This window comes from Cardiocondyla obscurior, linkage group LG02 (genome assembly GCF_019399895.1).
Source record: "Cardiocondyla obscurior isolate alpha-2009 linkage group LG02, Cobs3.1, whole genome shotgun sequence".
Lineage (NCBI taxonomy): Eukaryota > Metazoa > Arthropoda > Insecta > Hymenoptera > Formicidae > Cardiocondyla > Cardiocondyla obscurior.
The window spans coordinates 6,704,049-6,720,418 of NC_091865.1; the positions used below are offsets into that span (position 1 = coordinate 6,704,049).

Consider the following 16,370-nt stretch of genomic DNA (forward strand, 5'->3'; position numbering starts at 1 on the left):
AGATAGCTATTACATATCGCCGGCCGGGTCTTCTTATTGAAGTAATTTGTAACGTTAATATCGGTCCAACTCGTGTAATTAATGCAATCCGGCGATACGTTACACCGTTTAAAGCAGATTACGCGTTACATGTGCTAAGATGAACTTGCACTTTTTATCACCTTATCTGCGAACGTGGCGCGTTAAGCGCGCAATCACATTTTTATCTCGTCCTGACGTCAACTGCAATCAATACCATTTTCTACAATTTTCTTCAATCTTTTATTTATTCACGTAAGTTATATCATTCACTTACAAAAAAAAAAAAAGAAAAAGAAAACGCTTGTACACTAAGAAGTAGATATAGCATTTACCGCGGCGACGGCAATTAGCGTATAACACTATCGTGATGTGAGTCGATCCTTACACGAAACCCATAGTTAATATACCGCGAAGCGCCGGCCGCTGAAAACCACCGAAAACTGAGGGAGAGAACAGTCCCATTACTTCCTACCCTTCCGTCTTCTCGATCACCACCCCCTGGGTTAAGCCTAAAGGGTCGAAGAAGTGATGAATGGTTAACAGACTACAACCTGAAGTGGCATTGAAATTTAACTATTGAGATACAGAAACGCGAAGAAAGTCACTTTTATCCAACGTGAAACTTTCATCGATGTAAAAACTAGTGTATTAAATTAGTAATTAATAAAGCACAAATAAAATAAAAGTTAAATTAAAAAATAAAATCGTAAACAGCGTATTGTTCCGTATACGCGACCATTCTCAATCAATTAGAACAGTCCCTGCATTTGCTAAGTACCGATTGTTCAACGGAGAAAACAAGCCGCGAGCTAATACGCGCGGCTTTCCGCGGTAACAGCTTGCAGCTTGCGCTGCACTTGGACGCGATCGAGAAACTGCCGCGCCGAAGGCCTTTGTTCGCCATCGACATCCTAAGCCGCGGGTTCGCCGTTCACCGAATCCATTTTCATCGCTCGTACGAGCAGGAGCGTGAATATCCGATATATAATTGGGATTTAATTCGCTTTCGAGCGGCATAGCCCACCGAAGCGACGCGATCGGAACTTGATAACTATCTCTCCGGCAATTAATAAAGCCACGGAGACTCGTGCTCGCTGACTTGTGCGGATTAATGCGCCGAGTTACGTAATCGACTTACGAAATGAAAAGTAATTCCGTTCCGCGAATGGTTGTGTCAAATATGTAACTCGCTTCGAGCGGGCACAACAGATAACGCGTAATTATAACATGCTTAAGGTAATTAAATTACAAAGTCCTCTTTAAGCGCGTTATCAACTCAATAATATGAAATGAGAATGGTTAACGTCAGTCCGCAATTTCGAAGTGGCGGAATCAATGTTCCACATTCTCCCGTGCGAAATTGGGAAAATATTCTATATCGAGATTCGAAGTTAAACGAATGAATTGATCATTGGAGTTACTCTGTTTTCTCGCTTGAAATATATACACATATGTATATGCATATACACATAGAGGGAACAACTTCTTTAAATATTATTTTCTTTATTTAATTGAATTTATTCCGCTCAAACATGATATAGACATCAGCTTTATTGACTAAAAAAAAGTATTATTTTGGTAGATAAAATAGTACTATTTAATATTTAAATTAAAAGAAAAAAATTATTATTTAAAATAATTCTTTTTAATGAAATGTTTTGGAAATGTTTTAGTAAAATTTTATCAAACATAAAGAAATCTTTCTCTCTGCGTACATATATTAATGTTATACATGTAGTATAGTTCCAGGTTTTATTCAAATTTAAGTTAAAATTTTACTGAGATGTAAAGTAACATTGCAGTTAATGTTAAAATATTGAGAGAGTTAAGTAATTTCATAAACACTAATGCAGTTGGAAATAATTAGCTGCAGCATGATTTGCTTTAAAACGTTACAAGAATAGTTAACAAACTTCTTTCATTAGCGTGAGCTTATACGAGCTCGCTTTGTAATAAAAAAATAAAACAAAATAAAAAGAACGTTTTGCCGGTTCTTTTTTAAATACGCGTTTCCTACGCTTTCTGAATCTACCTGTACTGATTAAAACGAGCAGAAAAATCCAAGACCAGTTCTTTTCTTTTTTTTTTTTCACGCAACCGCGCTGCAAGGTAATTGTTTGATGGAATAATTCGAATTATTGAAACTGCAATTTTACGCGATCGACGATTAGCATTTAAAAGGCTCTGTGTTATTACATGAATAACAGTCACCTTCTGGTTTGTTTTTTTTTTTTCTCTCTTTCTTTCTTTTTTTTCTTGCGATTAAAATAGTTTTATACGATCGACGATATGGCTCTTATAGATAGCAATGCTTTTTATCAACTACACGACTGGAAAATAAACGCGTGTAAACGAACCCGCGCGCACAGCTGCGTCGTTTGCCGGGGTTATCCGAAACACGATCTGATTTGCATCGTTCCGAGGGTAGTTCGATGATGCTAAACTCGTCGACGAAGGCGAGCTGGACAAACGAAGCCATACTACGCGAGGGTACAGAAAAAAAGAAAAGAATAAAAAAAAAAAAAATTTAAAAAAACCGTGCAACTGAAGTGCGTTATGTAAAATTGTGCGCCGCGGCGATCGATCACGAAAGACAAAATAATCGGATAGTTGGTATTATCAGCGTTGTATTAACACCAACCAGATCCCGGCAAATTGCCAAGTAAGCTTCTTTTAATCAATTACAAGCCTTACAATTTGTGAACGTCGATCAATAGTGAAATCGCGACGCAAGTAGCGAGAGCGGATTAACGTTTTATCGTGCTTCTTCTCCACGTTCCTTCTTATCCTTCGTGAGAACCAAGAGTCCTTTCAGACATTGGAAGACAGTCTCTACTAGTTTACATACTAAGTTAATAGCACATTTTATTAATGCAAAAATAAAACCGCATTCTTTTTTTCTCTCTCTTTTTCTCTCTAGAATAAAAATAAGAATTGCTTTCAATCTGCATAAAAAATTAATATGGAGCTGCGCAAGAAAAATAAATCGAGTTACGAATAATGATATTCAATTGTTTTTATTTCGCGCCTGTTTCACGAGCCTTAACGATACGTAACGTATAAATGGCATCGAATCCGATCGCGTTGAATATCACGTTTCTACAATTTGCTCGGGCAATCCAGGGGGAGATTACCACGCGGAATGTTCCACCCGCAAGTATAGGCTATCTCTCGTCAGAGTAAGTCTCGAGGTCTGGTCTTAAGCAAATGAAGTTATACTCGCGGATGCAGCTGCGCCGTTTCAAAGGGCCTATCTGAAGCGCGATTTAATTTAAAGCGTTTTACGAGCGATGGTAGTCGCGCGATTTCAACTCGTTTACCGGCGAGAGAAGCGCGGCTCGGAGATTCGAGAAACTTTCGTTCCTTCGAACAGACTCCCGCCTGCCGCCGCCGCGCGGAAAAGCGAAACTCATTAAGCAGTTATAGAATTGCATTCGGCCCGCCGATGCGAGACACGATGGATCGACGGAATCGCGGCCCCGCGAATCCGTTTCGTCCGACAGCGCGAGATCACGACTCGTTCTCGAACGACAACAATTCCAACCCCGCTCACGATTAATCATTTCATTTTACGACGACTGCATCACGACCGCGATTCAAATCGAAAGGTAGGGGGGAAGGTCGGATTTACAAATTGCTCCTAACGACCGACTGCATTCGTATTTCATTCGAGCGCGTTCGAAACTTCTGCGGAGATATGATCGTCTCTGCGAGTCCTATCTGCAAAACAGGTCGACAACCTGCCGCGCGTTATCCGCCGCAAACGGACAGACGCGTCATTAACCCTTCGATACACCGGGAGAAATATATGTAGTTACTTTTGCCCCCAGCTATAATTTTGTGATATTTTCAACGAAAGAATGCAGCAGATCCAAACATTCCCACCGGCGCGATGGTCGGAGCCGAGCAGTACTTATCGTTAGAAATATCATAAAATTATACACGAAGCTAAATGTTTCCCTCGGTGTTAAGTGCGTGAGGTGTGTTTTACTCCCACCGAGTTCTTTCGTTGAAATTGAAGATCTAATTTGATTGCGTCGTGTAAAATATACAGAAGTAATTAAATATCAAACGAAAAAAAAAAAAAAAAAACGTAATCCGTTTGTTGTTTGTTACAACGTAATTAATGTGACTTTAAATTTTGACGCGTCCGGTGAAGGGGTCAACGAGCCGTATCTTTTGCACGATCTACTTGGAAACGTCTCTTTCGTCAGCGGGAAGTCAAGGAACTTTCTTTCGCGCCGAGGGCCAACTGTGCCAATCGATAACACGCTTCGCACGCACGTCCGACAAACCGAGAAAATCGCAAGTACGAAACGTGTTGCACAATTGTTTCCGGTTCTGGGAGATGCGCACGGACCTTGACATGTCCGCGAGGTGAAAACGTATCGAACCGCCCGCAGCACGCCCGTATTTTAATTGCGTTTCTATCTCGCAGCGGCGAGCAATGAAACTTTCAAGTTCCTCGCTCGTGATAAATCGCGAGCGATTTACTAGGCAGGGCACGCGGACCGTCGGCGTTTTCCTGCGAGCTGTACTACGTTGGACGTGAAATTCCCTGAATTATAGATCCATTACGTAAAGTCATTTGGATTGTGTACTCTTTTAAACTTTCACAGGCCTTAATGTGTGACGCGATAATAAAATAATGGCTCAAGGTGGTACGTAAGAAACTATGAAATTGAGCGTGACACGAGCAGAAGGACGCTCACTACGGTGCATTAACGTTACCTCAATGTCACGTAAAATTGCAGCGATAAAAATCATTGTAATTGCGCGCTGCCGATTTGCGTTTCGTCGCTGAAGTCGGGGTTGAATCTGTCTGGCCCTACTCCAAAATACAGCCGCGCAAAATTGAACGTCGGTGCAAACCGAATATTAGCACAACGGATTAATCCCTCCCCCTCATCCCTCCTCATCTTGCGTAACCAAATTAAATTATTACGCAATCGCAAAAAGGATTACAGCGCTAACAGATAATGCTGAAAGATTATGTACTAACTGCTGGAAGCAAAATTATCGCAAGCAACGTGGAACATGTTGAAACGGCGTTTAAACTGCGGTTTCAAGTTGAACCCCCGAATGAAACTTAATTCCACGCCGCGTGCATCGCTCGCTTATAATTAATACGAAAGCTGGGTGGTACTTACTCCCTCGTGGCCCGTAGAACTTGACGGAGAATTCGTTTAGCCCTCCTAGAATCGTCACCTCGTGCTTGCTTTCTATTCTGTTTGGGGGCAGAAGAGTTAAGGAAAATCGTTCTCTTTCGTGGCGTTGCATATATATCCCCGCGCGGCCGGGTGAGGCAAATCACAGGTTGTTCGTCGACGGCAAGAAACGACACGGTAATCAGCATAACGATGCACTCGGAAAATTGAAATGCCAGTAAAGAGAAGATGGCAAAACTGTGCCGCGCCATGGTGGACCGTTACAAATATTCCCGGGACCAGCGCTAAACCGTATCATTTTTCCGCCTATGTTTTTCTGCCTTTCTCTCTTTGTTAAGCGCCGCTGGAATGCGAACTGAGCTAGCGCGATATCAATAAACCACGGGGGGAGGCTTTAAAACACTGGCCGCTTCCACATTTTTCGTTTCCACCAGAATTTAAATGGGAAACTTTACGAATTAATTAATAAAAGCTGGGAAAGCGAATAAAACTTTAAGCCCAACCGGGAGGCTTATCGTTAATTGGGGATATTGAGATCTCGTTATCGTGCATTATTATGACATATCAAGATTTGTACCTCGTGCATATGTATAACGTGCTTAAAAAGGACGGGGATTGCAATAGCTCTCTCACACATACACACCATACAAACGTACACACTATTAACGGTATACTTAAACGAGTGGAGGTCGCTGGCTCGCTTATCGTTTGTGTAAGAGCAAAACTTTCGATGCGTGCATTAGAAAGTGCTTATCTAAACAGCGTTTCGTAGTAGGTGAATGACTATTTTTCTTTTTTTCTTTTTTTTATTAAAGAGATCAAATGCGTATGTACCAAACGTATGTATAAAAGAAATCCTCCGGCAACGATGGCGAATCAAAACGAGTCACGAAAAATAGATTTTGTCATGCGTTTTGTATTTTAACGATAAATATTATACAATACAAGCGATCACTTTTTTAATTTTCCTTTTTTTTCCCCCTCTTCTCTTTTCTCCTCCATCATGAAAGAGTCGAGCGAGTAAATCGTTCAAGTATTTCGCTTGACCTAAAGACGTCTAAATCTCTTCAAGTTTCGCATTCACGGTATAATACAATATTGCGATTTCTTTGCGTGTGGCATGTTACACACTTGCAAAGTACACTTTTATCGGCGCGTAAAATCTGTGGCGTTGCAATAAAACCCGTCCTGATTAAATTATTCAACGGGCCCGCTCGCGCATGCGAGACGCAGGCGCTTTTCAACGCTTTGGCGCTATAGAAATATAATCATTAATTCGACATCCCTGCCGAGTTTTGCCAGCCGTAAAACTTTTTTTTCCCCGTTTTACCGCAGCCCAAGAAAGTCATATTATTCTTCGACGAGACTTCAAAAAAAAAAAAAAGAAAAAAAATTGATTTCTGCAACTGCATGACAAAGCGCTATCCAAATCGCGATAAACACTTTGATGTTGCGACGAGCGGTTGGAGGCTACGTTTCAACGATACGCGAGCGCTCTCCCACCTGCAGGGGACAGATTCGAGGGCTTTGTTATCCGCAAGATCACGTTCCGTGAATGCGCCCGATTCCGCGGCCGCTCGCGCTCTCAAACCCGACGGCGATGGTATGCCTCCGTGTAAACACCCGGGCTCCTCGCTTCCCCCGGTGCCCACCGACGCGACGCAGAAGCCGCGAACAATGAACGGATACTCTCCGGCAAGGAAATAAACCAGCGCCGAGTTGCACGTGGATCCCTCCGTTTGCACGCGCGTGCCTTTAATCGTTCTCTCGCTTGCGACACGCGATAGCACACGCCTTCGTCACGCGGCATTGATTAGAATAACTATCTCCCTGCCTCCGGATTTCATCTCGAGTGGTACCTTTCCCCTCTCCCTGCCACCCTCCGAGAAGTTCACCGCAAGCATCCGGTCGGAACACTCCTTTATTAAACCGTCAATTAATCGCGCGTGGCGTGACACCATGATTTTATAAAATTTAACTCGTGAAAGTTTAAGAATATCCTGCGTTTCTACGATTAACGAAATTTCAGCTCTCAAGCAGCGGATAACACCGCCGCCGCGTGCATTCTACGCAGCGTACCCGTTTTCATAACACCGCTATTTTCAATCACGCTGAAAGCCACGAACGCTGGAAGCAGGACCGCGAGCTAACGCCGCGATAAAAATTGCAGCTTCCACTTCAAACGGAAACTTTTGTTAACAGCGAGACGCGAAAGAGAGCAAAGAGGATACGCGCTCGGGGGAATGCAAAGGGAAATTTTTGATGACAAGGCGCAAAGAAATCGCGCCGAATCACCGCCGGTCGTGAACTTCTACGTCATCGCGATCCGAACCAATTTCTCGTACGTTCCATCGAGGCAAAATCGCACGCACGTACATCATTATTACCAGTCATTACGTGCCCGGAGAAGATTTTTTAACTGAGAATTTAATTGCGTCCCAGAACTTGTGGACCGTCAAGGAATTATAAGAATAGATTACCATCCTGGTAGTTAATCTGGGCTAAGCCATTGTCCGCTGTGGCGTTTAAACATGTAATTCCCAGATGGTCCACAACTGCCGCGACACCATAAATAATTCTTATACAATTAGTATAAAATTTTCTCCGTTGAAAGTTACGCTCTTCCCGACACGGAACCCCCCGCGGCCGATCGACCTTTCCTCGTTGCCACCCATTATCGCTGAATAATGGGAATCATCTCGCGCGTGTGCGTCTCATGAAATGAGCGTCTCTATTCATGTGCTCTAATATACACTGCTGAATTAGCGCGTCGGCGACGCTACTAGGCATCCTGTTACGGGAAACGACCGACATGTGTGCCTGACGGGCGCATCCAGCGGGCGTTATTAGAGAACAGATCGCTGCCGTGTACGCCCGTCGACATCAAAGTACCAAAAATGAAAGCCGGGAAACAATGGGTAGGACGCGGGAGAGCCGGGACAACATGTCACTTATCGCGACTGAAACGTATCGAATTTCGCGATAAACAAATGGCATTCGTATAAAAAAAAAAAACGAGGGTGAACGTTTCGAGGTACGAGGTCGCGGACGCGCTTCGGATTTTTAGAGCGGATTAAGCGACCGGGACCGGAGATAAGACACCGCGATGTGATCCCGGCGGAACCATCAAGGATGAGATAAATTCGCGCCCCGACGAGCGGATGAAGCGTGGACGGCGGGATGCAGCGGGAATGCATCGCCGTGTAAAAACGGGCGGCGACGTTTAATCCAATTGAGCGGCACGCTTGTCGAAATTGTCCGGGCGGAAGTTTATAGAGGCCATAACGCACCAAGGATTTTTACATTCCCATCGGTGCAACGCAAGATACACCGTGAACGAACAGAAACGGGCTCGACGGAAACGATTGCTCAATCCCAAGGGACCGTTACATTCTCTCCTGCCCGCGCAACTCCGTTGTTTACAGCGCTGAAACGAGCCGGGGACAGTTCGTTTCCCTTTCTATCCCTCCGATCTCTCCCTGCTACGCGTCCCTACGTATCACTCCAATACCGCGATCGATCAGCATACGTCCGTAATTCCTTCTCGCCCATCGAGACGCGCTTTCGCAATCGCGGCCACATATTAAAACAAGGAAAGTCGATTTGCGCTGGCTGTGTCCCGGAGAGTTCAGAAACGAAAGCCCCCGCGTGGAGGAAAAAAAAAAAAGCGTCCCCGAGCAAAGTCGAGGTCGCTGGGTCGCGGAGTAAGAGAAGCTGATGCAGCAGGACCTGCACTTTCTAAAGCGTAGGTTACTTTAGATTTGCAAAACCGTTACGCGACATGGTGTATCTAAAGAGCGCGGGAGATTAGAAGTTCCAGGCGGATCGCCGAGTCGAAGAAATCATGGCGTGCGTAACTAGAGGCTTCGTTTTCCAACGCGGGATTTTATCGCCGTGATGAAAGACCGAAAGGCGGGAAGGAGCTGTCGACTTTGCGGCCGAAACGCGCGAGAGAGAGTATGATTAGAACGCCACGCGGCAGCGTTATTTGTAACATCGAGGGATAAATCATTGCGCGGGTGACCAACGAGACACAATATCTCAATTTTCTTTTTTCGATGGAAAATGTGGGACGTGCGTCTGTAGCAGGAAAAAAAAAAAAAAACACGGGCGTGGCACTTTCAAGCAAAATTAATGTAATTAAAAATTAAAAGGAGAAAGCGACGAGTTTTCCGAATTGTCTAAAAGATGCTACTCGTGCCGACAAATCGATGCGTTTTTTACGACGTACACACACGTGACGCTTAAGTAATCGCACGTGAGAAGTCAAGAGAGACCTTCGGAGCTGGGTGACGCTCGTGCGGAAAGCAGACCTATTTCTGCGACGTGCCCTCGGTATTAATGAGTGTCGCGGGACATGCGGAAACGCGTGTAAAGTCACGTTATTAATATGTTCGACGATATGCACGTCGCGCGGCGCGAATAAAGCAGCGGCTTATCCGCCTCGCACGCGCGTGTGCGCTCTCGCAAAACCATTAACGGCGAGCCATTAACGATCCGTTTCTCCGTTTCTAGCTCTGCCGGGTGCTTCGTTAATTACAGGATAATTGATTAAGTTGATTTCGCGTTGCACACTCGAAGGAAACTTCTGCAGCGACGTACCGCGGACGTTTCCCACCCCGCGAGAGCCATTCGCGTCGTATCGGTCACGATAATCCTGCCGGGGATCCTATCGCGAGACGTGATTTATCATGATCGAGCGTAACCGACCCGAAACCCAGCCGCCGGTAGATTTCAAACGAACGAGGGAATCCGAGAAACAATACCGCGAGCCGTCTCGCGGTGCCGCGCTTCCCCCGGCTGCGGATGATTCCGCCCCGATTACGTTGAGTATCGATTCGCAGCGGGGATATCACACCGAGAGAAAAATGTAGTTCTAGCCTCGACTGTAATACGGAAAAATGCGATGAGCTCCGTAGGCGGAAGGTAGGAAAAAGATTTGAATAAAAGAGAACGCCCGGGAAAGGAATAAAAAAGCGTAATTCTCGTGAGGGCGCTGTTAAAAGGAAAACGTCTTTCGTGCATGTTATTACGTTATGGTGAATTTTAAATGCCCACTTCTCTTTACATCCCGGGAGTTTCCAGACGCATTGCCGCGCGCTGGAGCGGTGAAAAACGAAGTTATTATCGTTACACTCCACGATCTTTTCTATATATAGAAGAATCAATCATCCGTACGTTAAACAGTGGAAATACTGACGGGAAACTGTGGAGTTTTCAAAGGAAGCGCGGCATTAACTCTCGGCGTGTACTTTAGCGACAAATGAAGTATTGCGTAATGAATAATTTAACAAGCAGTACTTCCCGGTCGTATTCTCGTACCTAGGAAAAGAAACAACGATGAGAGAGAAAGAGAGAAAGAGAGAAAGAGAGCGAGACGTTTATCTGTGATAAAAAGTGCAGCGTTTTTCAATTACGCTCGCACGCTCGCATTGCGTAAACGAAAACGGAAAAGCGCGGAGCGTAAATTCTGCTACACAATTTCCCACGGCGCACTCGAAACGCGGGCACCGTCGGTATTAAACGAGAGACGCGTCTAATTACTCTAATTAGATACCGTCCGCGATGCGCAGACGGATTCGACTTCGAAAACCGTTAAGAATAAACGCCGCGGACCTGCCCCGTTTTATACGGCACGCTTTTCCGTCATTTTAAAGAGGCCTTCGGAGGATCATTAACGATTAATTAACGTTATCTACCGGCAAGTCTGAGGGAATCACCGCATCTTTCTCCGACCGCGTCGCGAATATCGAACATCGTAGCGGGGACGGAACCTTCGTCGCGAGCTCGCGCGTCCCGAGGCGACCATCGGATTAAATATCTCAGGAATTTTATGCAATTTTCGAGAATCCGTACGGATAATGAAATCGGATTCACGACTGATTCAGTAACTAGACCTCGCTTTGGTCGCGAACTTTAATGCGAAATAGCGAGGAGAGAGTCGTATTGTCGCCAAGATATTTCCCACAAGTTTTAAATTCCGCCGTTCACGAAATATCTCCTCGGGTATCTCCCGATGGTCTTGGGACATCTTGAACGGGAGATAAAGCAGTTACGGGGAGAGTCGGGCTCTTCCCACGCGGTTACGCGGCGGCAAGGTCCCTCGTTACAGGTTCCCGGTGTGCCTGCCCTGCCTTTGCGGTATGAATCGAGCGACGTTATCCGCGTACACGGCACCGCAGAGAAGGGAAAGGCAGAAAACGCAGCTTTTCAACAACGACGGGCGGGCAGGCCGGTGGGGGAAGCGTGATAAGGTCGATCAGCTGGCGGGCGAGCGAAGCAACGAGGAAGGAAGACAAAGAGCACTCACGTCGCTAGCCGGAGCTTTGTATTACGCGGAACTTTGTAATTCAGCTAAGTATATAAAACATGCATAAAGCGCGACGTATAGGCAAATTTGCTGAACAAAGTGGGCCGCAACTTTTACACGCCGATGTTCGCCTCTCCGGGAAAACAGCGAAAAAAAAAAAAAAAAAAAAAAAAATATCGCGACAACGTTCGCGCGAAATTATCCGCGGAACCTAGAAAACTTGGACGCGAAAATAACGACGGGCGATGAAAGTGCGCGAGGGCTATCTGTCGGCTGATCGATCAGCTGGAGTCGGGTTCGTTTCGAGAAAAACTGTGCCAAAGTAACGAGAAGCATTCATTTTAATCGGCGACTGTAATAAGATTCTTGAAAGGAAAGAAGGATGAGTCAGATACGCGGTAATCTCGCGATATCACTGTGACTTTGTCGACTGCTGTTGCATTGTACAAAAACGAAACAATAGAAAAAGTAATGGCAAATTTCGCCTATTTTTTTGGATCTTTAATTTCAAACTTTTATTCATGCCAAATAGTACTATTAGATGAAAAATTAATCCCAGTGAAATTTTAAGATGAGCACAAGACATGGTTTCAGAGGTACAAAGAGATGAAAGTCATCGATTATGAGAAACCATCACTTTCCATCCCTTCGTATCTCCGGAACCGTGCCTATGCTCATCTTAAACGTTTATTCAGATTAATGTTTCATCTAATAGTACTACTTGGCATTAAAAAAAAAAGTTTCAAGTTCGAGGTGCAAGAAATAGACTAAAAAAACAAGTCTTTTTGCCATCGATCTTTCACAGAAAAAAGAGTGAAACGATGGCAAATCGGAAGATATCGACGTACGAGTGGACGCGCTAGCGAGAAACTTAAAATAAACTTGGTCACTGCTGTGACTAATACATTCGCCGTTTCTCGCACGAGGAAGAACGACTTTCCAGAAATTCTAAAACGCATCAGCGGAACGGACGCGGCCGCATCCAATTTGTTTCGCTCGTTTCGAGGCGGTTCGCGGCATTAATGCATGCTTCAACACCGCGTGATCGATATCGCCGGACGGAGGAAGAAACTCGTGCATCGCACGAAGAAGCTATCGTGATTGTCCGTGGCTGTCACGCGTCTTTGGCCCCCTACCGTTTATTCGAAAATAACTTCATCCAATTTTCAAGAGAGCGGAAATCCTCGGAGGTAGGTCTGAATTACGGAAGACGCCGCCACGTGCCAGTTTCTCGACGCTGCGTCTCTCCGCGATTATTCGCACCGAGAGAAAAATAGCTACTTTCGGTATCAGCTATAACGGTTCGAGAATAATTTCTCGAGATACATTCCCCACTCGTCTCGTTGATCCAGCGGCCTCGTTATCACGATATACACAGCGCGTTTATCGGCAGCTAGACTGAATTTGGTGCGCCGTCCTCTTCGAGATAAGGTGACCCGGTGATGTTTCATGAAAATTCGATCATACGATACCGAGCGAAATTGTGTCGCGATATTACTCCATTACGCGCAAAAATTATTCGCGGACTATCACGAGTGAGAGAACAATTAAATGGAAACAAAATTTTATCTAAAGCACCCTCAGGAAAAACCAAAACAAAAAAAAAAAGAAAGAAAGAAAATTAATTAATAAGAGATATTTTAAGATTGCGACGCTTCCACGAGGGTATTAAAATCAAGTTACAGATAAAGAGATAGATCAGCAATTCTACGCAGTTTCTAATGACTCATTCTTTATATTCGTCACAGATCGCAAAGTCCGCGATAACTTCGAGGCATGTCGGCATCTGGAGAACCGAGGAGCGATCGATCGGGGGACTCTTTGCCGGCATTAATTTGTAACATCGTCATTTGCCGTGCCAGGCAGCGTTGCGTCGTGTATTACGTGAAAAGGTGCGCGGTGCCGCGTGTCGCGGCGATAACCGTAAAACAAATTAGCCGTCTCGCTTGGTCGTAACCTCGAGAAAAGGGAATTTAACGCGGCGTGGAGAAAGGGTTAACGAGCTCCACCGAGCGCGACTTCGCGACCAAGGTGCGATGCAAATTGGATTATCAAGCCGCGCGATATTCCGCTTGTTTACAGATACCGACGGTATCACGGTAAAATTAGGCGCGATGAGGTGTTGGTGCGAACGATCAAAAGGTCCGTCCTGCGCGTACGAGAATAATCTCGGGGCGTGCTACGTCAACCACGGCGACACACCGAGCCGCATATCGCGCGAGGAGATGACATCCGCGATCTGAAAAACGGCGAGACACACGTGTGTGCCATAACGCCACGCGGTTATACCAGAGCTTCTCGAAACCTCGGCTTTCCTTCGCGAATTGGGATAGCGCCAATCCTCGTAAACGCACCGGTATATTACATTATACGAATAAAATTTACGTAAAAGAAGCTGTTTGGCAATTCGAAGCAGAGCGGATGTAATGGGACTTTGAGAGAGATCTCGCATTGACTCTGTTAATTCCTAAGTTAATTCAAAAGCAAATAAAACATCTCTCGCGCTCAGTAAAGGGTCAAAATAGAGACATAGTTTTTCTACGCTCGTCGCTGCCCGCTCGTCGCTTCAATTTCAACAGTCCTCTACCATTATTTTGAAGCCGTTACGTTGCATTTTTCCCTCCACGCTTCCCGTATCTATACCTCACGTGTCACGTCTCAACAATGTAATACGGCACGCCGGAACGTGTAAACGTATCGCGCAGTTAGCCTCGCTCGCTCGCCAGCTCGCTCAAACCGCCACAAGATAATTCTGCATGCCCGGTACGATAATTAAACGCACGATGTGTTTCTCGAGACGCGTATCGATTCGCGCCGCGTCCCCGTGCATCTCTCGGAGGCGGCTCTCGTCGTCGGAGCCCAGCTCTATAATAATCCCCGAAGCTTCGCGGAGAGCGACCTTCGAACCCGCGCACGTCGCGTTTATCGCGATGAATAAAAGAATTATATTGCCGCTGCGTGCAAGGAAAAAAAAAATCCGCGCGAACGCGACTATAAAGGAACGAGGTGGCGAAGAAAATAGCCGCGCGAAAAACTGTCCAATAAAATTGATTAAAATCCTAGGGGATAGATAGACGCTATAATACGCAGTAATGGCGCGTTAAGCTGTCAGATTCTTTTTTTTATATGTATATAATAAATATTGCGTAGAAAATAATCGGACAGTGAAGAGTTAATAAATTTTATGAGACTAGACAGTCACTTGACACTTGTGACGTTACTCTTCCACGAGGGAAAGAAGCATTGTCGAGCCGAATTGTCGAGGAGCGACGCGTTTTCCTTTCTCTGTCGGGCGAGCGAAAGAGCGAGGCGTATCGCGAGATTGTCGAGCTGAACAAGAAACGTCGATTACGGGACAGCACATCGGCGTTAATTAAACTTTCTTTCTTCTCTCCGTTCGTATTATCTTTCGAGCGCATCGGCCGACTAATCGCTCGCTCGTTCTAGAAGAAAAGAGTCTTCCGAGCGATCACCTATCGAACTCGCCGTTAGTCATGCAAAGAGCGCGCGTTGAGAAAAAAAAAATATATATATATCGTTACTTTTGGCCTTAGCTATAATTTTATAATATTTCCAACGAAGAAATATGGTCGACTCCGATCATTATACTGACGAAAATACTTCAGCGAGCTATATTTATAATTAGAAATATCTCAAAATTACACACGAGGCTAAATCTTTCCGTAAATACGTAAGTACGCTACCCGTAATTTGAAAGGAAAAAATTCTTACCGATTGGATCTGGCAAATAAAAAAAGAGAGAAAAAAAAAAAGGGAATCACCGATGTAACTGACCTTCGCAAGTCTCTGCGCTGAAACCGTCGACCGTCGCGTTTTCGTCGGCGTCGCATGACGAACCGCACGCGAAATACATATCGACCCGTCCCATTACGTGCGTCAGTACAACAAGATCTGGCCGGTGGATATAGAAACCGTCGTCGACCGCTTTATTTTTACGCGCGCATACTAAAGACGTACTGCCACTTCGCTCGCATCGCCTCAAATTCACCGTAGACGATCAACGAGTGTGACGTCTCAATTAACGTTCCTCGTTGTCCGCGACGCTTCTCCTACATCTCTCTCTCTCTCTCTCCTCTCTCTTTGTCTACGTGTTTCTGGATTCCCATCTCCAAGACCGGGTCACGGAATTCGAGGCAAGCTTCGAACGAAGAGATCTCTCCTAGAGAGCAACGCTCTATTTGTAGAACGGGGAACACGAAGAATAAAAACGAGGGAGAGCGAGATGAGGGACGAGCAGACAAAGATGTAAGGTCCATCATCCCGAGACTTGTGTATCCGAATCAACCCTCGGTCCCTCGCGCGCTCGGTTGCACCGTAATAATCAACGTTACGAGAGCATTATTCTTTCCGCGCGGTCCTGTAAGGACAAAGAGACGGAAGCTTCGTTCGGACGAGGTAATCGCCAAGGCGTGACATCGACGCTTCGATAACGGCGGCACGAACCGTGTGATTATATCGCAAATAAATAACAGAGGCAGGTGTAAACGAGGTGTCTTTGAAAGCGCGATAGGGAAGAAAGAGATGAAGAAACCCGGGCGCGAGACTGAGAAAGAGGGAAGACAAAAGGAGTAGCGAATGTAAGCGAGGCAGCGAGCGAGCGAGCGAGTGGGACAACGACACGCTTATCCACGTATGCACGAACGAACGACCCACACACGCTGAGCGCCTGCGAGTCAGCTGGTTAAAAACAGCTGTGGCCGAAACGTCGGCAAAGCAGCGACTTGAACCGTTCAACGAGTTAACCCTCAAACGACACATTATTTTCGCCACTCTAATCTTTTCTACCATATCTCGTTAATCTAATATATCAGTTTTATATTATTTTTTTTTTTAACGGTCAGTTAAACGTT

The 16,370-nt window shown here is 45.3% G+C and overlaps 1 protein-coding gene across 4 annotated transcripts in view; it reads right to left on the reverse strand.

The window, feature by feature from the left end:
- The window catches only part of Ubce2h (ubiquitin conjugating enzyme E2H), a 35,756-nt gene that overhangs the window by 16,644 nt on the left and 2,742 nt on the right, over positions 1-16,370 (reverse strand). For all 4 annotated transcript variants that reach the window (XM_070668159.1, XM_070668169.1, XM_070668188.1 and 1 more), the window contains exon 3: positions 5,172-5,248. In XM_070668159.1, coding sequence (XP_070524260.1) covers positions 5,172-5,248 — 77 coding nt within the window. The remainder of the gene's footprint in view (positions 1-5,171; positions 5,249-16,370) is intronic.